Genomic DNA, 23,375 nt, shown 5'->3' with positions numbered 1-23,375 from the left:
GAATTTGTGATTTGGAGAAGGAAATGGCTGCTACACTATATGTATGAGGGAAATGAGGATAAAATCACAGTAGGAAACACTAGCACCGATGAGGAACCCACTAGAAAATACTGAAGCGTGGAACCACAGAATAAAGCTCCATGTTAAACTGTCAAACTGCAAAAAAAATTAAGCTCCATTTGATTCCGATATGCTGCAAATAGCTTCTAGTACTATTACATGGAGACTGACTGATTATTCATGCATCAGCTGGCAGATGCTAGCAGAGCGGAAAGATCGAAACATATTCCGGCACAATGGAAGTGGCAATCAAAGGGCGTAATCATGTTTCCTGAGGAGCCCAGTGAGGAGCAATGCACTGCAGGAAGTACTCAAGTGGAGATAAATCACCAGACGAACATCGCAACAAGGTAAGCAATGAACTACTGTATTTTTAACTGTTATACAATCCAAATAAACTTCGATTTGGTTCTCATATGTTCTTGCATATATACCTAGCAGTACTATTACATGAGGGCAGGCGATTATTCAGACAATCAATTGCTAATAGGGTGGAAAGATGGAAATATACTGCATACTAGTGCTATGTTGTGGGATGATTTTCAGACGACAGGAAGGGCTTAGGAGGAATCTGCAGGTTCTGCAACCTCCTCGTTAACATGTTTACCACCTAGCACTTGGGTAGCTCCCGCTCGAATTGGCCGGCGGCTAAGCGAGATCCTCGTCTTGCCTCGCGTCTCAGTGAAGCACCCCCAATCCTCCGCTCTGGCGATGGACTCCAGCGGGAGGAGCTGTCTGCCATGGTGAGTAATCCCCTTGCTCTCCCTTTGTTTTTAGTAGTTACAGGATCCTTTTTTTTTCTAGAATAAGCATGGGACCTGCACATCTCTGTATTACAAAGAGCTACTACACTACACTACACTTTGTACAGGATCTCTGTATTGTGATTTGGAGAAGGAAATGGAGTATGTATATATGAGGGAAAGAGGGATTAAATCACAGCTGGAAACACTAGCACCGATGAGAAATGCACTGTAGAAAATACTGAAGCCTGGAACTGCAGAATAAAGCTCCATGTTAAACTGTCAAACTGCAAAAAATAAAGATCCATCTGATTCCGATATGCTGAAAATGGCTACAACTACTATTACATGGTGATGACTGATTACTCATACATCAGCTGGCAGGTGCTATATATGTAGATGGGGGAAGACGAAACACATTCCATTCTAGTGCTAGTGCTACGGATTGCTGAGATTTTAAGGAACAGGGCATCATTAATCCACCTGTAGAATGATCTTCCAACCAAAGGGGGTAATCATGTTTCCTCAAGAGTTCTATGAGGAGCAATACACTGCAGGAAGTACCCAAGTGGAGATAAATCACTGGAACATCATAACAAGGAAAGCAACAAGGTACCCCGCCTCCCTCGCGTCTCAGTGAAGCGCCCCAAATCCTCTGCTCTGGCATGGTCAGTAATCCCCTTGCTCTCCGTTTGTTTTTGGTAGGAGTGGCATGATTAGTGACATGATTCTCTTTTTTTTTCTACAGTAGAATATAAGCAGGGGATCTGCGCATCTCTGTGTTAGAAAAAGCTTACAGGATCTTTGTATTGCAGGGGATCTGCACTACACAATGGAGTATGTATGAGGGAAAGGGGGATAAAATCACCGCAGGAAATACTAGTACTGATGTGGAATGCACTGTGGAAAATACTGAAGCATGGAACCGCAGAATAAAGCTCCATGTTAAACTGTCAAAATGCAAAATATAAAGTTCCATTTGATTCCGATATGTTGCAAATAGCTACTAGTAGATGGGGAAGATCGAAACATATTCCATGCTAGTGCTATGGATTGCTGAGATTTGAAGGAACGGGAATTTAGAGTGATCCTGTCATATTCTCAGCACAATGGAAATGGAAATCAAAGGGCGTAATCATGTTTACTGAGGAGCCCAGTGAGGAGCAATGCACTGCAGGAAATACTCAAGTGGAGATAAATCAGCGGAGCATCAGCAAGGTAATCAACAAACTACTGTATTTTTCACTGTTACAATCCAAATAAAAGTTTGATGTGTTCTTGCATATACCTAGCAGTACTATTGCATCGGGACGGACGATTATTCATACAATTAGGTGCTAATACAGTGGAAAGATGGAAATATACTGCATGCTGTAGTGCTATGCATTGCTGTGCAACACATGGACTAAGTGCATGTCTGCAATATGTACCAAATCACGGCAGCATGTTCTCCATGCTTTTATGTTGTAGGATGATTTTCAGATGAAACAAAGGGCTTAGGGGGAATCTGTAGATTCTGCAGTCTTCCTGTTAACATGTTTATCACCTTTGTCATTGTTGGTCGATTTTTTGGGTTCCACTGGATACACCATAGTCCCACAATGGCAAGCTGTCTGACCTTTTCTTTCTCTTCCTGTGCCATTTCCAATGTAAGTACAAATTCTTGCCCAGTGATAACTTTCTCATAGATCCACTCCGGGAGGTAGACATCGTTCTGGCTACCAACACTAGGGTCTGAGTTCCTCCTTCCACTCACCATTTCTAACACCAGCATGCCAAAACTGTATACATCAGATTTGTATGACACTCCCCCAAAGTTCCGTGAGTATAGCTCCGGTGCAATATAGCCCATCGTGCCTCTTGCTGCAGTCAAGGTAATGATACTCTGGTCCCTTGCACACAGCTTTGCTAGGCCAAAGTCTGAGATTTTGGGATTGAAGTTGAAGTCCAACAAGATGTTGTGAGGCTTGATGTCGAAGTGGAGGATGCGTTGGTTGCACCCCTGATGCAGGTACTCCATTCCTCGCGCGATGCCTAAAGCAACATCTATCATTTTATTGGGCACTACGATATCTTCAAAAATATTAGAGTCGTTGGATAAAATGTATTTCTCCAGTGAATCATTAGGCATGAATTCATAAATGAGAGCTCGTCTCGTTCCTTCAGAGCAAAAGCCCAGGAGACGGACAATATTTGCATGGTGAATTAGTCCAATGGTTGCAACTTCATTGATGAATTCTTCCCCCTCTCCTGTAGAGCTCTCTAGCATTTTGACTGCCACAGGAACCCCATTTGGTAGCTCTCCTTTGTATACACTGCCAAATCCTCCTTGCCCTACTTTTATCTTAAACCGTCTTGCTATTTTCTTAACTTCAGAGAAAGTGTACCTTGTGGGTTTTGATGTGCCATATGTCCTAAGAAACATTTCAACTTTCAAATGTATTTCTTCGTTATATCTTGTCTTCACTGAAAAGTAAAGGGCTGTGGCCACCATCGACAAAAGAACAACTAAAGTGGCCACCGATGATGTAGCTGGATAAAAGAGAACTGGTAATCAGAAAGTAGCATTATGATTGAAAGGCTTTACTTAGTGCTTGTGATGGGGATAAGAGGATGTTAGAGTTAGAATATTCTGCAATAACATCTGTGCATAATTGAAAGCTTGGAGCAGTACAAAAAAACTGAAGTACAAAAAAACTGGGTTGGAGCAGTACCTGCAATGATTTTGATACGTGAACCTGCAAATACCAAGAAGAGAATGAGATTCAGTGGATAATTCAGCAAACATATAGAATGTACTTGTTGAAAAACGATCTAGAACCAACATGTTGTTTTAGTACTACCCAATATCTAGTGTCGCTCAAATGCATATTGCCCCAGTGGGATATGATAGAGTTGCCCTAGAGGGATAGATGGATTTTAAATTCTTTAGGTACACTTATACAATGATTGTGCCTTTTTAGGAGAAATCTCTTTCACAACTTATCTAACAGGTTTTCTGTTCTGAGAACACACAGGAAAACTTTGCCTCTTGTAATTAAGAAGACACACAGGAAAACTTTGCTAAAAAAAACTAGAGTAGAAAATAAATCTGGTATAGAGGTACTGCCAAGATTTACACCGTGCTTAGACATGGAGGATAGTCGAGATCCTATTACAGAATGCAATGCAGCCAACACAACTGTTCTATGCAGTAGTCACCAACTAGTAGCAGTAGCAAGCTTTTTCTTGCTCCTGTTTATGCAAGCTTTTGCCTCTGTATGTATTTTTGTATTTGTTTTTTTCTTTTCATTTCCCATAATGATCGTGTCCGGCTGTCTGGAGCTCTGCCTTCTTGCTGGTATTGAGATATGTTGCAGAGGATGTGGTTGCAGATTTGAACTTTGTTTGGTGTTTTGTTGGTTCTCTGGCTTTCAGGATGGCCACATAGTGCGCCTTGCAGGCAACATGTAAAGGTTGGATTAGTGACCTGAATGTGAGACTACATAGATGAATTCAAGAGCAGTTGGCCCAGAGTGGGAAAACATTTGGATCGAGCATATGGTCAGACTTGGTCAGCTCTTATTGGGCGATTAAGTGAGTCAGCATAGCCAATTAGGGATTATCTGGTTGGTTACTGTGGATTATGGTTAATTCCTTATTGTGCTAAGCTTAACTGGATTTTCCAAATAAATAGTTAAATTATGCAGTCTCTTCCTTTGGCCTTCAATCTCCTCAATGAAGCTCGACACTTGTTCCGCCAACCTTTTCTTCATGAAAGTCTTCATCTCGACTGACTTGAATATTTGGAAACAAAGGAATTCCAAGATTTTGACAAATGTTAATCCTTGCATAGCTTCTTGGTCCTTGTATTTAAGAGGGGCATCTTTCAGAATGAAGGCCACATTTATTCTCTAAATTAGCGACAGAGCTTCTCAGTCCCTATCCCACCCCATTGTACATTCTTCTCCCTATCTTGTAAATATTTCTTTGTTTCTAAATTTACTGTTGGGTCCTCCCTTACAGTTGGCAAGAGTTCCAGATTTTATATAAGCTCACAGCCTGACCGATACATGAACAGAACATATTTCTTTCCACTTAATTATTTCTATGATAACCTTTTATAATATTGGGGCGCCTCAATGTGATTGCCAAAGATAGATGATATGCTTATGTGAAAAAAGAAAGTAAGCTGCTCAAATGACATGTAGTGCTATTGCGGAAGAAAAATGACAGCAAATCTCATGTAACTTCGAACACATGGAAATTCTAAACTGAAAACAGTATAATATTAATGGATTTTGAAGCTCCATTAAAAAAAACTGTAAATTCTAGCAAGTTTTGTCCAGTTTGAAATGGTACCGTGAGGGTTACGTATGCAGAATGTGACGTTCCTTTGTGAGTTGAATGCGCAGCGTTTCCCATGTTCTTCACACTGTCGACAACTGTAGCCATAGTCATAGACATAGCTCACCGTGGTCTCACTAAGACTGAGGAGTCTTTCTGCCCTTCCCTTGAACGTTGAGTGATCGAGTACTTTGCCATCAATAGGATTGTAGGTTTTGGGTATTGGAATGAAACCATCAGAGATGACCTTGCAGTCCAATGCAAGAACATGCATGGACGCATAAGCATCCACCAGATACGAGAAGTGGGTTGCGTTGCTAAGGCAAGGAATTGGGCCAACAATAAGATCGGCTCGAATACTTGGCGTGAACTCTCTCATACATCTCACTATGCTTCCTGGGTCATGCCAGTACGATACTTCTGCAGCAGTATCATCAGGAGTAGGACTGAAGCTTTCTGGTCTTATCTGCTGAAGAGGGCATGGCGATAAGTAGTCTGCAAGCGGAGTTATCCTCATAACCTGACGCTTGTAATCTATCAAGGTCACTCGGCAGGGGCCAAGATATGGGTGATCTAGTATGGTGTCTTCTTTTGCAGAGCATGATAAGAACATGGATGGTACCCCACACGATATATCACTGGATTTAAGCCGGAAAGGAAACCTGATCTCTGGGCCATGCTCGTGGCACCAGGATGGCGGACAATATCTGAAGAAGTCTTCATCTTCCCATGCTGTGGCTATGTTGGTTGCATCTTTGAGAAGAAGAGAGAGCAACACAGCCGCGGCAAAAGGGTTAGGCATCTTTCTGTGAAGTAGTGTAGACCAAAATGAAGATGAAGCCAATCAAGGAAGCTGCTACTTATTGTAAAAATGTAGCAATGAAGGGATGGGCCTGACCACTTATTCATTATCATTTACTTGCAATAAAAGTTATGTTTGTCATGACTTTTAGCTCAATTTTGTTTGTCATGATAGCGGTGCCTGAGTAGGCGTGTTCTACTGATTCCAAGTGTGATTGCAATACTGCCCTGTGTCATCAGTCATCGACAATAAATAATTAATACTTGAAAACGAAGAAGCATTTCCGTGTGGAAAGGGGCAAAGCGGGGAAAAGTTGGGAGAAAAGAATGCAGATGTTGACTGCACGAAAGAAGACTTGAAATAGTAGACTTGCCATAAAGAACAGAAAAGAAAAATTACTAGCCATATCACGACCATATATACGGAGGCACTCGTTTCTCCTAACAAACTAGTCATGTCATTCAAGCATTGGTTCTGTGAAAGCTTTGTGCCAAACTCTGGTACATTACATAGTTTTATTATGCTGAAAGCCTTAATGGTTTCTTCCTTTCTTGCAGTCCTTGCAACAAATGTTGGGGGGAGCCCATGTCCTCCTTTCTCTTGTGGTGATCTTCGAAATATATCACATCCTTTCCGTCTTCTAGGTGATCCACCTGAATGTGGTGTTGAAGCATATGAGTTGATTTGTAATGGCCACAAGGCTACAATCCAGATCAACACAGGGACATACTCTGTGACTGAAATTAACTACAAAGATTCTTCCTTCAGGGTCATGGACGCAAACTTGGACATAAATAGCAGTTGCCCTCTTCCTCGGTGGGATGAGATCCCCTATCCAGACTTTGGCTGGTACAACTTCAATCATACAAATACAGATGACTGGCCAATTGATTCAGGAGGCCGCATCGATTTGGTCACTGATGGAAATTTCTGGGCATGCTTCGTTAATTGTTCGCGAGCAATAACAAATTATAGTATGCCGGTTACTTGCCTGAGGGCAAGCGATTCTTATGTTTATGTCTATATTGGCAGCGTGAATTGTCCGATTGCATCTCTTGGGCCTTCTTGTGGATACTTGGGCATGATTCCCTTAGATGATCAGGATGTTATGCCTCACATATCACCATATCAGTTTCCTCCAGGTTATGATGGTATCAGGCAAATGATGCAGAAAGGATTTCCTGTTCGGTTTCCAATGGACGGTAAACCCCGGACAAGTTCTCAGATTATCAGGACATGCTTGAACGATTCGATCAGGTGAGCTGGCACTCTGGGTAATGTACTGTCTAACATTGTCATGTGGATTCATTTCTTTGGAATTTGGCCTGCCTCTTAATTATTTGGAACTGTGTTACCCTCTTTAATCCTTTTCTTTTCTGTAAAATTATGTGACTCGCAGCTACTTCCATGAGCAAATATCTATGGAAGGCATCATGAACAAGAGTCGTGCTTTTGTTTGGAGTGAGATACAGTTCTTAGTGTGTGTAGATGACTACTCATATCGAACTAAGCTATTTTGGGTTGCAGTAACTATAGTGTCCATCATTGATGTCGTGAAGTACATTCTTGGTATGTGAGAATTATCTACTTCTAATAATCATGGATACGATTTTTGTATTTGTATGCCTTCAAACTAATTGTGTCTGCCAAATCTTCCGTGCAGCATTAGTGGTGTTACTCAGGTTCGTGTTTATGCCATTAACAGTATGGATATTCCTTGGCCACAAATTTTGGAGAACAAAGATATCCATTGATGCTGTAGAGAAGTTCCTTCGGATGCAACAAATGATCGGGCCGACGAGGTATGCCTACACCGACATCATTGCAATCACAGGCCACTTCAGAGACAAGCTAGGCCAAGGTGGCTATGGTTCTGTGTTCAAGGGCGTGCTACTGCCAGGCCATGTTCATGTTGCCATCAAGATGCTAGAGGGCGGCTCCAACTGCAATGGAGAAGACTTCATCAGTGAAGTCTCCACCATCGGCAGGATCCACCACATCAATGTGGTCCGTCTTGTGGGGTTCTGCTCCGATGAAATGAGAAGGGCACTCGTCTACGAGTACATGCCTCGAGGTTCTCTTGACAAGTACATCTTCTCGGCCGAGAAGAGTTTTTCTTGGGACAAGCTCAATGAGATTGCTTTGGGCATTGCCCGAGGGATTGATTACTTGCATCGAGGTTGTGATATGCAGATTCTCCACTTTGACATCAAGCCGCACAACATCCTTCTAGACAGCAATTTTGTCCCAAAAGTTGCTGATTTCGGTCTCGCCAAACTGTACCCAAGGAACAAGAGTTTTGTGCCATCGAGAGCTCTACGGGGAACTGTTGGATACATAGCTCCTGAGATGATATCTCGGAGTTTTGGGGTCATATCGAGCAAGTCTGATGTTTACAGTTTTGGGATGCTGCTGTTGGAGATGGCTGGAGGAAGAAGGAACGCCGATCCGAATGCAGCGAACTCGAGCCAAGCATACTACCCGTCATGGGTGTATGATAGACTAACTGAACAAGAAGTGTGTGAGATATCTCCCGTTGCTGACATGCATGAGTTGGAGAGGAAGCTGTGCATCGTTGGACTATGGTGCATCCAGATGAAGTCTAATGACAGGCCGACGATGAGCGAGGTCATAGAGATGCTGGAAGGTGGCTTCGATGGCCTGCAGATGCCTTCCAGGCCATTCTTCTGCGACGACGAGCACACCGCTGTTCCGGATTCTTACCCTTTGTTATCCGAGCTGACCGAGATCTCGGAGGAGGATGAGATCTCAGATTCTTATGTTTCCCGGGTCCTATGAACTTCTATGTGGAAACATGTAATAAAATCTAGCAGTTAAAGAGGATATATAACTCCAACTGCTTAATTGGTAGTAGAATCTAGAATGTAATCATCTTTCTGGAAGACACATATTATCCGAATATATGAATAACAACTTGTGAAAGCTGAAGTGTTATTTGCACTTGCTGTTAAAACATTGTTGGCATGAATACATGAAGGTTGACAGAATGTATTATGGTGATTCAGGCAGAGGCAAACCAAAACATGATGTAAGAAATGCAGAAAAATCCATTTTCGACAGCTGTTGGTGACGATATTTTTCTGTTGCCCCATCCTCTCCTGTCTAAACCCTTGTGTAGCCAAAACTTCTGTAAATGCAGAGAAATGTATAATGGTGTTTTGTAGGTCAAAACTTCTGTAGTAAGTGTGAACCATATCCCATTCTTTGTAAATGGTAGCCCCCAGTCTTTTGTATCGAAATTTCTGTAGTATGTTTCCTTCCTCCTGTAGCAAACTTACTCTTCTTGCTCTTGTCAGTGTATGGAGACGATGATGACCGCTAAGGGGAAGAATTCGTATCGACTGCGAATGCAACCTCCTGCCGTGTTCACACTTTTTTCTAAGGCCAAGTTGTTACAACCATGAATGTGATTGTAGACATCTTGCCGTCCCGGTCCAGGTCAGTGTCTCATCAAGTAAATTGCTGCAAAAATTATGAGTCCTTTGGACCATTACAAATCAGTGGACAGCAGTAGCAACCTCAGCCTCAGGGTAAGAAATTGAGTTGTGGAATTTCAGTCAGAGTCGCAGTGCACTTACCTCTAGAATTTCAATGACCCGCAGTCCAGTGTCGCATATATGGAGTACTGGACAGCAGCAGCAACCTCACCGTCAGCTCAGGGCAAGAAAAATTAAGCCGATTTCTTGCTGTCACACGCATTCCGAATTAATCGGCGGTAATTTCAGCCGTATAAAAAACATTCAGATGACCTCAAAGTTCAGCAGAAAACTACAAGCCAAGAATGAAACCTCCTGCGTACGTGTTCCTGCGATTACGAGGGTGATTGTAGACTCGCTGCCACCCAGTCCCGCATCTTCAGCAGTAAACAGCCGCTGCGAGGACGACGAGTCCTCTGGCTCATATGAACCACTACAAATAACTGGACAGCAGCAGCAACCTTGCACCCAGGGCACCTCGCTCTCAGGGCAAGGAAAGTCTTGTCTCTGTCATTTAAATTTCTACAGCAATAATTTCAGACATGTAAATAACATTCAAATGACTTGGAAGTCCAGCAAAAAACTGCAAGCTAAGAGTGCGACCTCCTGCCGTATGTGTTCTTGCGATTAGGAGTACGACCGTACACTTGCTGCCATGTGTGTCCTGCATCTTAAGCAGAGAATCATGGATGTGATTATAGACTTGTTGCGGAAATTTCTGGCCCGGTATCATTACCATCAAGTAAACTGCTGCGAAAATGACGAGTCCTTCCATTACAAAATCAGTGGACATCCGTAGCAGCGTCAGTCTTAGGGTAAGTTCAAAAAGGGTTAAAAAAATCAATCAAGTTTGGTCATAAGCGTTGCAGCAACATGGAATTTCAGTCAGAGTCAGAAATCAATCCAGCTGATATCAATTTCAGTCATAGCTCTCTAGGAATTCAGTGGACAGCAGTAACTACCAGTCAGTCTCAGGGGGCAATAAAATTCAGTCGTATAAAACTCGCTCGAGACGACTTGGAAGCCCAGCAGAGAACTGCAGCTAATAATCCAATTTCGAGTGCGACTGTAGACTCGTTGTTATCCAGACCCGCATCTTCAGCAGCCGCTGCCAGAACAACGGTCCTCTGGCTCATATGTACCACTACAAAATAACTGGACAGCAGCAGCAACCTCGCTCTCAGGGCAAATAAAGCCCCGTATCTCTCAAACAAATTTCTACAACAATTATTTCAGACCTGTAAACATCGAAATAACTTCTAGACCGAGACAAAAACCATGCTTACAAGGGTTCGTTTTGGTCAAATGGGTGCAGATCTGATTTGATCTAGCATATAAACAGATCGAGAATTTCTAAAAAATCTAGAGCAACTTCCTGGCATTCAGTTAGCACAGCCATGCCAATTCTTCTCAGACAACGGCTGAATAGCACAGACAAACATACAAGTCTAGGATCAAGAGATGAGCTGCCAAGCACGCAGCATGTAGAAAAAAGCAAGACATGTAGAAAAAAGTATAGGTCGAAATTCCCCAGATTACGATAAGTTTTTTGCAGATAACATATAGACACCACCGACCACATTGATGCGATGCAACAGACTCGGTGACAACTAACAACTGCAACAGCCATTCTTCACCAGGAGAAATCAAAAGTGTTAATCTACTAGTAACTCAATACTGATAAATATGAAATTTTACAATAGCACCTATGTAGCATAGTGTATGAACAAGACAGTAAAAATAAGCAAGTGAAAAAAAAGACAGTACAAACTCATGATGGGCTCAGCAAAATAAAAAAGAGCTCATAACCCCTAAAAAAAGAGGTATATCATAGTACTAGCTCCACCTCCCAGAACACCACCGACAATAAATGCCTTTTGACACATATTTGTTGGGTGGGGGAGTTGAATGATGAGAATGGTGATTATGCTAATAAAATTGGCTAGAAATACACTGGTTTCAACTTACAAAATATGAAACAACCAAATTACTTAGTATCTATATTGGCCACCACATATTTTCCGAAGAGAAAATAAAAAGGCAAAATCTCACAAACTGCGATCAGAAAATATTCTTACCAGTGCTAATGTTTCAGCACATTAGCACAGCAAACCAGGTAGTCATGCTAACATTGTTTCAGCTCCATTGTGTCGCCACCGTCCGATCATGAAGATCAAGTTTTCACCTGGAGCAGACCGAGAGAAGTGCGAGCAACCGCGACGGAGCCTTCAAGAAGGGGAATGGCGTCCGCGAACACCGCCACCGACGGGCAGTGAAACCAGACAGGTTATGTACCCCGGCGCTCACACCCTTCTGGCATATCCATGCTACGACGAACACAAACATCCATACCACCCGCATGGCCATGGCTGCCCGCCCGCAACTGAGACGCACGTTCCGCCCACGAACGCCGCGACTCACCGCCACAAGGGCCGCCGCCCTCCATCCAGACAGCCCTAAGACCAAAAAGGCATTGGCTTGGGTCCAAAATGACCGCCCTAGAGACGAAACAGCAGCACACGCCCTGCCTCGAACATCGCCGGAACGGCGCATGCGTGCACTCGGTCAAGGAAACGGGAAGGGGGGGGGGAGCGGACTCATCCACGAACGGTGGCCCGACCGCGTCGGCGCCTCCCATCACTACCGGAAACTGGCCCTACCCCGACGGCCAAATCAATGCCGACGGCTGCCGTCGGCCTACTTTGCGCTATGCCGACAGCCACGTCTTGGCCGTCGGCGTATCTTGGCCGTCGGGCTACCACGAGCTAAGCCGACGGCACCCGTCGGCATACATATGTCGTCGGCCCAGCTGCGAACATGGCGACAGCAGCCGTCGGCATACCCAGGCCGTCGGCATACCCGTGGGCCCGGCGACCCCGCCCGTGACCAGCGGCTAACGTCGTCAAATCTATGCCGACGGCCTGGAAGGCCGGCCGTTGGCATATATCGTCATGCCACGTCACAGATCCGCGGCGCACCGTCCATGAGCTAAGCCGACGGCTGCCGTCGGCATACCTACCACGTCAGCGATCCGCGGCATGCCGCCCACCGCCTAAAACCTGGCCGTCTCTATGCCGACGGTAGGTAGACTTTTTTTCTCATATGTATTTTTTAAGCTTTTTTATGTATTATTATATAAACTAACATGTAGCATGTTAAATATAAACATACATATGAATATATATGTAGTTTGTATTTTTTTCATATATTATGAATATATATATATGGTTTGTATTTTTTCGAGCACGTTAATAATGTGCGGTCATGTTCTTTTGAATATAGATCATTATATTTTATTAAAATCAAAAATAGCTATGCCGACAAAAGTTTTGTGGCGGTTGCAAACGCCCGACACCCGTCTCCAGAGTGTGACCCCCCTCACGTCCGCGGTGTGCCCCCCTCATGGACGGCGCCGGCACCTGGAGAGGGGAAACGGACGCGTCGGGTCTACACGGTGGATGTAGCTGTGGGTTTGGCCCGGATGTTGCTCCCGGGTGTCCCTACGGGTGACCTGACACAACCGGGTGCAGAGGTCCACTGGTCAAAGTCCGTCCGCGGGAAGTCAAAAGGCTAGATCTCGTGGTCAACCGCTCCACGGTTAGGCGGGACGGGGGCCCTGGGGGGGGGGGGTAGCAATGCCACCGGAGCATCATACCGGACCCTCATACATGCGAGGTGGTGTTGTGGCATGTTCAAAGAGGCGGCACACATCTCAGGGGCGTGGCCCCCCTAACGGACGGCGCCGCCGCCGGCACCTGGAGGGGGAAAACGGACGCATCGGGTCTACACGGAGGGGATGTAGCTGTCGGTTTGGCCCGGATGTTGCTCCCAGGTGTCCCTCTGAGCTGACCTAACACAACCGGGTGGAGAGGTCCACTATTCAAAGCCTGTCCGTGGAAAGTCAAAGGGCAAGATCTCGTGGTCAACCGCTCTAGGGTTAGGCAGGACAGGGGCCCTGGGGGGTAGCAATGCCATCGGAGCGTTGCACCGGGCCCTCATACATGCGGGGTGGTGTGGTGGCATGTCCGAAGAGGCGGCACGCGTCTCCAGGGTTTGGCCCCCCTCACGGACGGCGCCACCGCCGGCACTTGGAGGGGGGAAACGGACGTGTCGGGTCTACACGGAGGGGATCTTGCTGTGGGTCTGGCCCGGATGTTGCTCCAAAGTGTTCCTATGGGCTGACCTAACACAACCGGGTGGAGAGGTCCACTGGTCAAATCCCGTCCGTGCAAAGTCAAAGGGCTAGATCCCTTGGTCAAACGCTACAGGGTTAGGCGGGACGGGGGCCCTGGGAGGGTAGCAATGCCACCGGAGCGTCGCACCGGGCCCTCATACATGCGGGGTGGTGTGGTGGCATGTCCGAAGAGGCGGCACGTGTCTCCGGGGCGTGGCCCCCCACACGGACGGCGATGACACGGTAGTAGCCATTCTGCGGTAACGATGCGGCGTGAATATTATTAAATACTCGGAGCGCGATAAAATCATGAGTTTTTTTGCACGACGTGGGCACATGTGCTATAGGAACGATAATATTTTTTTCATAATTTTTGGTGATGGAGAAGTATCCGAAAAATTCCCTCTACGCGGATTGCCCTTCGCGCATCTACGGCTGTGGCCGGCGGCCTCCGGGGGCTAGCATTTTTGGAAGCGTTGTGGTGGTTGCAAACGCCCGGCACGCGTGTCCGGGGTGTGCCCCCCCTCACGGACGGCGCCGCCGCCGGCACTTGGAGGGGGGAAACGGACGCGTCGGGTCTACACGGAGGGGATCTTGTTGTGGGTCTGTCCCGGATGTTGCTCCAAAGTGTTCCTATGGGCTGACCTAACACAACCGGGTGGGGAGGTCCGCTGGTCAAAGCCCGTCCGTGCAAAGTCAAAGGGCTAGATCCCGTGGTCAAACGCTATATGGCTAGGTGGGACGGGGGCCCTGGGGGTAGCAATGCCACCGGAGCGTCGCACCGGGCCCTCATACATGCGGGGTGGTGTGGTGGCATGTCCGAAGAGGCGGCACGCGTCTCCGGGGTTTGGCCCCCCTCACGGACGGCGCCACCGCCGGCACCTGGAGGGGGGAAACGAACGCGTCGGGTCTACACGGAGGGGATCTTGCTGTGGGTCTGGCCCGGATGTTGCTCCAAAGTGTTCCTATGGGCTGACCTAACACAACCGGGTGGAGAGGTCCACTGGTCAAATCCCGTCCATGCAAAGTCAAAGGGCTAGATCCCGTGGTCAAACGCTACAGGGTTAGGCGGGTCGGGGGCCCTGGGGGGGTAGCAATGCCACCGGAGCGTCGCACCGGGCCCTCATACATGCGGGGTGGTGTGGTGGCATGTCCGAAGAGGCGGCACGCGTCTCCGGGGCGTGCCCCCCCCCCTAACGGACGGCGATGACACGGTAGTAGCCATTCTGCGGTAACGATGTGGCGTGAATATTATTAAATACTCGGAGCACGATAAAATCATGAGTTTTTTTGCATGACGTGTGCACATGTGCTATAGGAATGATAATATATTTTTCATAATTTTTGGTGATGGAGAAGTATCCGAAAAATCCCCTCTACGCGGATTGCCCTTCGCGCGTCTACGGCTGTGGCCGGCGGCCTCCGGGGGCTAGCATGCCGCCAAATCTTGCGTAGGCAGCCTCTCATGTGTTTGGAAGTGTTGTGGTGGTTGCAAACGCCCGGCACGCGTGTCCGGGTGTGCCCCCCCTCACGGACGGCGCCGCCGCCGGCACCTGGAGGGGGGAAACGGACGCATCGGGTCTACACGGAGGGGATGTAGCTGTCGGTTTGGCCCGGATGTTGCTCCCAGGTGTCCCTCTGAGCTGACCTAACACAACCGGGTGGAGAGGTCCACTGTTCAAAGCTTGTCCATGGAAAGTCAAAGGGCAAGATCTCGTGATCAACCGCTCTAGGGTTAGGGAGGACAGGGGCCCTGGGGGGGGGTAGCAATGCCACCGGAGCGTCGCACCGGGCCCTCATACATGCGGGGTGGTGTGGTGGCATGTCCGAAGAGGCGGCACGTGTCTCCGGGGCGTGCCCCTCTCACGGACGGCGATGACACGGTAGTAGACGGATCAGGCACTCGCATAGTTACCGGATCAGGCACTCGGTAACGGTACCCCTCAGTTAGTTGCTTTCCTATGTATCACTTTTCACGAGACCATAGAAAAAAATATACGTGATATTTTAGAAAATTGTTGTACAATATAAAAAAAGATCATGTCATTAAAAATAATGTTTCAAATCATTAAAGAAAATGTATGGTACATTTTAAATAATGTTCTGCATGTAAAAAATATGTATAAGAAAACATTAAAATATTTATAAAAATTAGAAAACATTACAAAATTTATACAAAATAAGAAAAGTAAAAATAAAAATATGCCGACGGCAAAGCCGTCGGCATAGCTGCGGCCATAGGGAAGCTTATACGCGGATCGGTGACGTGGTTAATAAAAAAGAAAAAAAAGTATGCCTACGGCTAAGCCATCGGCATAGGTGCCACGTGGCGCCCTGAGCTATGCCGACGGCTTAGCCGTCGGCATAGTTGACCTTATCCACTCGCGTTCTCCCCCATCCACTCACTGACTCCCCCACACCCCGAGCTGCCGCCGCCGCAGCCCCCGACCCCGACCTGCGCCGCCGCCGCCCCCCCCCCCCCACCCCGACCTGCCGCCGCCGCCGCACCCCCCACCCCGACCTGCCACCGCCGCCGCACCCCCCACCTCCCCCTGCCGCCGCCGCCTCCACCATGCCCGCGCGGCCCTCCCCGCCTCCACAGCCGCGTCGCCGCCCCCGCCTCCACACCGGCCGGCGCCGCCGTCTCCACCCGCCGTCGCCCCGGCCTCCCCCGACCACGCGCTGCACCGGCCTCCCCCGACCCCGCCACTGCGCCGGCCTCCCCCGACCCCGGCGCCCCGGCCTCTCCCGACCCCGGCCGCGGCTCCTAGAGCCGGCCGCGGCTCCGTCCGGCCCCATCCCTCCCGTCCCCGACCGCCCCTGCCTCACCATCCCCTCCACCGCCTCGCCCCCTGCCACGCCCCTCTCGGTGAGCTACGTTTTTTTTTTCATTTTTTTGCATTTTTTCTACTTTTGGATGGATGAATGAATGCATGGATGGATGTTGGATGTTAGATTGTTAGGTTAGATGTTAGATGTTAGGTTGTTAGGTTGATATATAGTTGAATGTTGGATGTTAGGATGTTAGATTGTTAGTTTGCATTATTTTTATCATGATGATCTTGTCATTTGAGATGTGCTCTAAAATTGGTATAAGATGAGTGATTATTTTTATCATGATGATCTTGTCAAAAAAATAGAACCGGACAAAATTTGACACTTGACAAAATAAGATTTTTTTTCATAGTTTTAAGTGTCAGTGCTTAATGTAAGTAGCTATGTGAGATGTGCTGCAAAATTATGATATGATGAGTGGTTATTTAATCATGATGATCTTGCTAAAAAAATTGAAGGACAAAATTTGACACTTGACGAAACATGATTTTTTTTCATAGTTAAAAGTATCAATGCTTAATGTGAGGTGATGACCTAATTTTTTTTCACTCGGTGTAATTAACAGGATTTGTGGTGTTCCATCTTCGTGGAGTGATTGTCGACGTTGGAGGTGTTGGACCACGATCGTCCGTCTTCTTTGATCGACTACATCGGAGGGTGAGCAACAATTCCATGACCTCGTCCACTTTTTTTCCATGTCACTAGATTAAATTTTCACATCAAGTCGCGTAACCTAGGTCTCCCGTCCGAAAGGGTTGCATCGATAAATATGCATTCAATTGCATATTTATCACCGCAGCTCTTTCGGATTGTCCAGCGCTTTCCACAGACAGCCCGAGGATGTGTAGATTGGGTACGTTGTTCATGCTCTACCCCGTTTCGAGACAGGATTTCGGCGGCGCCTCCCTGTTGTTCTCCGGATGCACATTCTCTCGGCATTTTGCCGAGACGTGTATTTGGAGAACAGCGGGGAGGTGCTGCCGAAATTTTGTCTTGGAATGGGGTAGAGCATGGACAACATACTCAATCTACACATTCTCGGGTGGGATTAGGACCCATCTTTACCTATTAGAGATGTAGGTGGATTAAATGTCGTTTCTCGTCAACCTTGTAAAAAATAAAATATTGATGTGAGTAATTTAAATGAATCCTTAATTTTGTTGTGTGGCTTCCAATAAAGCAGAGATGACAGATAATCAGTGGATGTATAGTGGGTTTTTCCGTCGGAATCAAGTAACAACAGAGTGGGTCGAGAAAACTGATGTGGTTTTGAAAGAGATATTCCGTAGTCCAATGAGGATGGTGCCAGAATGCCCGTGTGCCAGATGTAAGAGGCGTATCCGCAGAGATAAGAGTGAGATGACTAAGCACCTTCGTACGCATGGATTTATGCCCAACTTTAATATGCCGATAAACTTTGCCCAGCGGGACCGTGGTAGAGAGGATGTGATACGACAATGCGTCGCTGGTTATGAGGACGATGGGGTTAGAGACATGCTAGATGATGTCTTTGCTGCACAGCCGACACCTCCGTCACATTCAGCGAATGAACCGGAGGAGCCGAAGGAAACCGCAAAGGCCTTCCTGGAAATCTTGGCCTCGTCAAAGAAACGTCTCTATGAGGGTGCCAAGCTGTCTGTGCTGGATGCCATCTCGCAACTGATGGCAGTCAAGGCTGAGTACGGCTGTAGCCGAGGTTGCTTCGAAGCATTTCTGGGAGTATGGGCTAAGAGCCTGCCTGAGGGCCATGAACTGCCGAAAACCATGTACGGTACGAAGAAAATCATGAAGGCGCTCTCGATGGACTATGAGAAAATACATGTTTGTCCAAAGAACTGCCTTTTGTTTAGGCATGAGTATGCGGATGACAAGTACTATAGGAAGTGCGGTTCCTCTCGGTATATTGAGGTGGTCGATAAGCATGGTCAGAAGCAGCAGCTAAAAATCCCTTTGAAGGTTCTTCGGAATCTTGATTTTATAAAAAGACTGCAGCGCCTTTTCATCACCGAGGAGTCTGCCAAAATGATGAAGTGGCACAAGGAAGGGAAAAGGTACAATCCAAAAAAAATTGTACATCCATCAGGAGGTGAAGCATGGAAGTCATTCGATATAGAGTACCCCGAGGAAGCAGCCGAGGCTGGGAATGTCAGAATTGCTATAACAGGTGATGGGTTCAATCCATATGGTATGTCGTCTAATCCATACAGCTGTTGACCCGTATTTGTTATTCCGCTGAATCTCCCTCCCGGCGCCATAATGCAACGCAAGACCATGTTCCTGTCGCTTATAATTCCGGGGCCTGAATATCCGGGGAAGAATTTGAGTGTGTTTATGCAGCCGTTGGTGGATGATTTGCACCATTCTTGGTACTTCCCGAGGTTGACATACGACCGACATCTGCAGAAAAATTTCTTGATGAAAGTTTGGCTACAATATTGCATGCATGACTTTCCCGGTTATGCCTTGTTCTGCGGATGGTGTACAAGTGGAAAGATGCCTTGCCCAGTGTGCATGCAGGCCTTGATTTTCATTTGGCTGAAGAAGGGTGGCAAGTATGTTGCATTTGACCTGCATCGACAGTTCCTCCCTCCAGACCATCCTGATAGGGAAGACAAGAAGAACTTCACAAAAGGCAAAGTTGTCCATGAAGTAAATGAGATTCCAACCTTTTCTGGTGCGGATGTGCTTGCTCAGCTGAAAGCTCTTAAGCCTGCCGGTGAGGGGAAAGGCAAAGGCAAAGGCAAAGGCAAAGGCAAAGGCACAGGCGAAGACGAGGGCGAGGGCAAAGGAAAAAGTAAAGGGAAATTTTTTGAAGGATATGGTGAGACGCACAACTGGACTCACATTACCCCCTTCACGCAGCTTCCCTATTTTAAGGACCTCAAACTTCCATACAACATAGACGTGATGCACACCGAAAAGAATGTCGCAGAGTCCCCTTTTCACACGATCCTCAACATTCCTGATAAGACAAAGGATAATGTTAATGCTAGAGTTGATCAACAGAATATTTGCGATAGACCATGTCTACACATGCAGCCTCCCACAGGCAGTCGAAAATTTTGGTTCAAGCCAGATGCTGACTTCGTACTTAAAAAGGATCATAAGATGGAGACATTCAAGTGGCTGAAACACGTCGTGAAGTTCACTGATGGTTATGCGTCGAATATAAGTAAGGGGGCAATCTTTCAACGGGCAGAGTGACCGGGCTCTAGAGTCATGACTATCATGTATGGATTGAGCGGATTATGCCGGTGATGGTTCGGGGCTATGTTCCCGAGCGTGTCTGGCGTGTGCTTGCGGAGTTAAGCCATTTCTTCCGCACGCTTTGTGCTAAAGAAGTATGTCCTCAGAAGATAAAAGGAATGCATAAGAAGGCGCCGGAGTTGATATGCAAGCTAGAGAAGATCTTCCCGCCAGGCTTCTTTACTCCGATGACACATCTCCTTTTGCACCTCCCGAACGAGGTATTGTTGGGGGGCCCTGTGCAGAATCGTTGGCAGTACGGCCCTGAGAGACAGAACAAGCATCTGAGACAGAAATGTGGAAACAAAGCTAAGATTGAAGCTTCCATAGCTGAGGCAGTTATCCTAGAGGAGGTGGCAGACCTCAGGACAGCCTACTATCCGGACCATGTTCCCACATTGCACAATAAGGTGTCTCGATACAATACAGAAGAACCCAAGTATAAACCCAAGTTGCCTCTATTCATCGGGCAAGGTAGTAGGGCTGGATGCTCGAAATCTTATCTCATGCCACGAGATGAGTGGGAGGATGTCATGTTCTATATCTTGCACAACATCAAGGAAGTTGAGGATGAGTGGATGAGGTAATACCTTTGCACCATTCTTTTAGTCAATTCTTTATGTTCACTTTGCCTAGTTCTTATACCGCTTTTCTTATTGTAGTCGATTCGTTGAAGAAGTATGGACGGGAATGCTGCCTCCTTCTGAAGCGGAGGCACTTGCTCTTCTCCGAAAGGGTGCTGATGGAAGGAAAAATTTCATTGCGTGGTTCATCGAGAAAGTAATTTTTCACACTTTCAATTAAACTCATGCACCCTATAATTTCAATTAAACTCATGCACCATATAATTTCAATTAAACTCATGCACCCTATAATTTCAATTAAACTCATGCACCCTATAATTTCAATTAAACTTGTAGGGAAATGATCCGACCGAATCAATGGATGAAGAATTGAGATGGGTTTCCATGGGTTTTGATCCTGTCGTCATGACATGCGAAAAGTATGATGTGAATGGGTATCGCTTCCATACAAAGGAGCACCAGAACAGTCGGCCTGATCCCAAAACCATAAATACCGGAGTCTTCACTGAAGGAGATAATGAAGTAGATTACTACGGAAGGGTAGGAAAAATATATGAGCTTACATTCAAACGTGGCCGCGAACACCTAAGTCTCACTGTGTTCAAATGCCGATGGTTCGACCCCAAAAAGGGTCTGAGACATACGCCTTCTGTTGGTTTAGTTGAAGTTAAACCATCAACCGTCTATGCCGGAGCTGATCTCTTTATCGCCGCTACCCAGGCCACACAAGTATATTATCTGCCTTACCCATGCCAGAAAGAGTACCTAAAGGGTTGGGAAGTTGTGTTCAAGGTGTCGCCGCATGGTAAGCTACCGGACCCGAACGATGATGATTACTACAACATAAACCCCATGACATACGAGGGAGTGTTCTATCAAGAGGAACATGATGACGTGGTCCGAAACAACGAGGATGATGACTTGGGTTATGTTGACCTGGACCCAAACGACGACGACGCACAGATTGATGGTGAGGCAATTGTGAATCAAAGAGACATAATTATGCTTGAAAAGTTAAATGAAGACGCTGACGATGAGGAAGAGCCTCCACCTCCGTCAGACAACGAAGAAGATATGCGTGATAGTGATGATGAGACCGGTCCACAAATAGATTACAATAGTGATGATTCATATGGGTTCTAGAAAATGTAAGTTCTTTTAATGATCATTACAATAGTATGCTTAATGTGCTCTTCTGGTATTAATTTTTTTCCTGTATGCTTGTTTAATTGATATCCTTACTAATTGTTTATTCTCTTCTCAATGCAGGTTTAATAATCATGGGCAAGTCCAGCGGCCCTAGTTTCCTCAGTAAATTTAAAGGACTTACTCGGAGTGGACGAGCCCACAAGGTTCCCTCCCGACTACGCGAGGATGACACCTCACAGGGAGGTGGAGGGGTCGGGGGAGGAGACCCTAGAGGAGGAGGCGGTGGGGGGAGAGCCCCTAGAGGAGGAGGAGGTGGGGGGAGAGGCAACCGGGGCAAAAAACTCCGGGCCGTGTCTGAAATAGGTGGGTCTTCTTCGATGCCCTCCTATACAGAGGCACCTTCTGAGTCTGAGGAGGAGGAGTATGTTCCTGATGGCGAGGAGGAGGAGGCCGAGGAGGAGGTTGAGGAGGAGGAGGCCGAGGAGGAGGGTGAGGAGGAGGCCGAGGAGGGTGGAGGGGAGGTTGATCCCGCGTTGTGGGGTGACTTGCCACCGGGTTCTTCGCAGGGGTGGCTGCGTGGTAATGCCGGACTACCTACACCACCTTCTATCGAGGAGCACAAGTGGCTCATTGAACCTGTGGGGACAGAGTAAGTGCCTCTCAATCATATTTTCAACACATGACAACATTTTCTTATTGTACACATGGCAATCATTTGATTCTTTTGCAGAAACTGGATCCTTCACAGAAAGGGCCGTAAACCGAACGGCCTTATCACTGTCCTGTTGAAGGAGTTTTGGCCTGGCCTATTCTGCCCGCGGCCAGACAGGGACCTGCAGCAGCGGGTTTTGGCCACGAGCTGGGCCCACTACGAGGCTTGCAGCAACGCGGAGTATGGGACGACCGCTAAGGCCGTGATCACCAAATTTTGGGTAAGTTCTCTTCTGAATCACTTGTCTTCAGTTTCGTTCATAGTTTATCATTGAATCACTCAACTCATGCCTTGTTTGCTTCTGGTTTTTGCATGATTGCAGCAACTCTATAGAGTTCTTGACGAGCACAAGGCCAGAGCCGACGTGGTCTTGCTTGCGGCTGCGAAGAAGAAAGCTCGTCAGTTGCAGTACGAGGTGCGCTGGGTTGCCGTCTCGCAGTACTACCACTACTACCTGCACCAAAAGATGCCCAAAACTCAAGCGCAGAAGCTACGACTTACCTTGAGCAAGGAGCAGTTCATGATGGTAACTATTACTAACTTTTCATTGTTTCAAGCAGTCAACTATATGTTTCGTGCTCACATGTCATGCTTCCAAAATTTGCATAGGTTGTTCCTCGTTGGTGCTATGGAAGGCATGACGGATGGGCGAGTTTGGTGGATAGGTGGCTCGGCGATGATGCAGAGTTTGCTGCCAAGAGCATCAAGGCCCGGGCTAACCGTGGAGACGACGGGACACACGGCCAAGGAAACAGGAACCACTGGGGCTTCAAGGCCATGAAGGTATATCTATGTGCATGATGCATTTTTGTTCTTCTTTACGTCATGTTCTTATGTATGACTGACTTCTATTTGACGTTGTAGGAGGACAAGTTGAAGAGGCCGCTCTCAGACATGGAGTCGTGGAAGCTGGCCCGCGAGCGGAGTCATCGCAAGGAGGGCGAGAGCCAGTCCTACGGCAAGACCGAGGAGCACCTGGGGTCTTACATTCATCACTATCAGGAGTTGCATCCGGATGTTCCTGTTGCTGAGGTCGCCCAGTCTCAGATCGACGACACGGCGGTGGTGGCCATCCAGGGGAAGAAGAATGGCCGGTATCCGTGTTTCGATGGCTTGATCACTCCTTCGATCTCATACACACTGCTTCGGGCTAGCAACCCGAGCCAGTTAGAGAGTACGGGGCGTTCACAAACTCCCTTAGCCCGCCAGCATGCTGTAAGTACTTCCTCTTTATCTTTTTCTATCTT

The 23,375-nt window shown here is 47.0% G+C and overlaps 3 protein-coding genes and 1 pseudogene across 7 annotated transcripts; 3 read left to right on the top strand and 1 right to left on the bottom strand.

Annotated features, from left to right (window-relative positions):
• The first annotated feature begins 268 nt into the window (after window positions 1-268).
• LOC147977666 (rust resistance kinase Lr10-like) lies at window positions 269-8,943 on the top strand. Of its 4 annotated transcripts, XM_087545870.1 has the most exons (7): window positions 269-410; window positions 502-803; window positions 1,181-1,471; window positions 1,619-2,021; window positions 6,489-7,188; window positions 7,331-7,500; window positions 7,595-8,943. In XM_087545870.1, exons 4-7 carry the CDS (start codon window positions 1,970-1,972, stop codon window positions 8,728-8,730), a joined length of 2,058 nt encoding a protein of 685 aa, XP_087401996.1. In that variant the 5' UTR covers window positions 269-410; window positions 502-803; window positions 1,181-1,471; window positions 1,619-1,969; the 3' UTR covers window positions 8,731-8,943. The 4 variants fall into 4 exon arrangements, with proteins under 4 accessions (XP_087401996.1, XP_087401997.1, XP_087401995.1 ...); XM_087545871.1 differs by lacking the exons at window positions 269-410; window positions 502-803; window positions 1,181-1,471; window positions 1,619-2,021 and adding an exon at window positions 6,331-6,431 and having other exon boundaries at window positions 6,576-7,188; XM_087545872.1 differs by lacking the exons at window positions 269-410; window positions 502-803; window positions 1,181-1,471; window positions 1,619-2,021 and having other exon boundaries at window positions 6,398-6,575; window positions 6,700-7,188.
• On the bottom strand, window positions 2,035-5,962 carry LOC125530423 (rust resistance kinase Lr10-like; annotated as a pseudogene). Its single transcript, XR_015617911.1, has 3 exons — window positions 5,145-5,962; window positions 3,518-3,541; window positions 2,035-3,335 (listed from the first exon to the last, which is right to left on the bottom strand). The product of XR_015617911.1 is annotated as a rust resistance kinase Lr10-like (transcript).
• Window positions 8,944-16,174: 7,231 nt separating the features above from the next.
• LOC147977665 (uncharacterized) lies at window positions 16,175-21,816 on the top strand. The gene is made up of 4 exons (XM_087514503.1): window positions 16,175-16,471; window positions 17,863-18,071; window positions 20,346-20,463; window positions 20,604-21,816. The coding sequence occupies exons 1-4, from the start codon at window positions 16,175-16,177 to the stop codon at window positions 21,408-21,410; spliced, it is 1,431 nt and encodes a 476-aa protein (XP_087370629.1). The 3' UTR covers window positions 21,411-21,816.
• LOC147977664 (uncharacterized) lies at window positions 21,794-23,347 on the top strand. The gene is made up of 7 exons (XM_087514502.1): window positions 21,794-21,865; window positions 21,983-22,065; window positions 22,147-22,348; window positions 22,451-22,654; window positions 22,738-22,911; window positions 22,993-23,277; window positions 23,330-23,347. Exons 1-7 carry the CDS (start codon window positions 21,794-21,796, stop codon window positions 23,345-23,347), a joined length of 1,038 nt encoding a protein of 345 aa, XP_087370628.1.
• Window positions 23,348-23,375: the final 28 nt, after the last annotated feature.

This window comes from Triticum urartu, chromosome 3A, assembly GCF_056163025.1.
Source record: "Triticum urartu cultivar PI428250 chromosome 3A, HENAU_Tu73, whole genome shotgun sequence".
NCBI lineage: Eukaryota > Viridiplantae > Streptophyta > Magnoliopsida > Poales > Poaceae > Triticum > Triticum urartu.
Note: the sequence above shows the minus strand (reverse complement) of the source record. Positions and strands in the feature narration are given on the sequence as shown.

Bases quoted from the DNA above. Each gene is read 5' to 3' on its own strand.
- LOC147977666 (XM_087545869.1), top strand. From the start codon at position 6,386: ATGTCATTCAAGCATTGGTTCTGTGAAAGCTTTGTGCCAAACTCTGGT. The intron at 7,189-7,330 runs GTGAGCTGGCAC...TGTGACTCGCAG, and splicing joins TGCTTGAACGATTCGATCAG to CTACTTCCATGAGCAAATAT. The intron at 7,501-7,594 runs GTATGTGAGAAT...TCTTCCGTGCAG, and splicing joins TGTCGTGAAGTACATTCTTG to CATTAGTGGTGTTACTCAGG.
- LOC147977665 (XM_087514503.1), top strand. From the start codon at position 16,175: ATGCCCGCGCGGCCCTCCCCGCCTCCACAGCCGCGTCGCCGCCCCCGC. The intron at 16,472-17,862 runs GTGAGCTACGTT...AACTTTGCCCAG, and splicing joins CCCCTGCCACGCCCCTCTCG to CGGGACCGTGGTAGAGAGGA. The intron at 18,072-20,345 runs GTCTGTGCTGGA...TTCTTATTGTAG, and splicing joins CTCTATGAGGGTGCCAAGCT to TCGATTCGTTGAAGAAGTAT.
- LOC147977664 (XM_087514502.1), top strand. From the start codon at position 21,794: ATGCCCTCCTATACAGAGGCACCTTCTGAGTCTGAGGAGGAGGAGTAT. The intron at 22,349-22,450 runs GTAAGTTCTCTT...GCATGATTGCAG, and splicing joins CCGTGATCACCAAATTTTGG to CAACTCTATAGAGTTCTTGA. The intron at 22,912-22,992 runs GTATATCTATGT...TTGACGTTGTAG, and splicing joins GGGGCTTCAAGGCCATGAAG to GAGGACAAGTTGAAGAGGCC.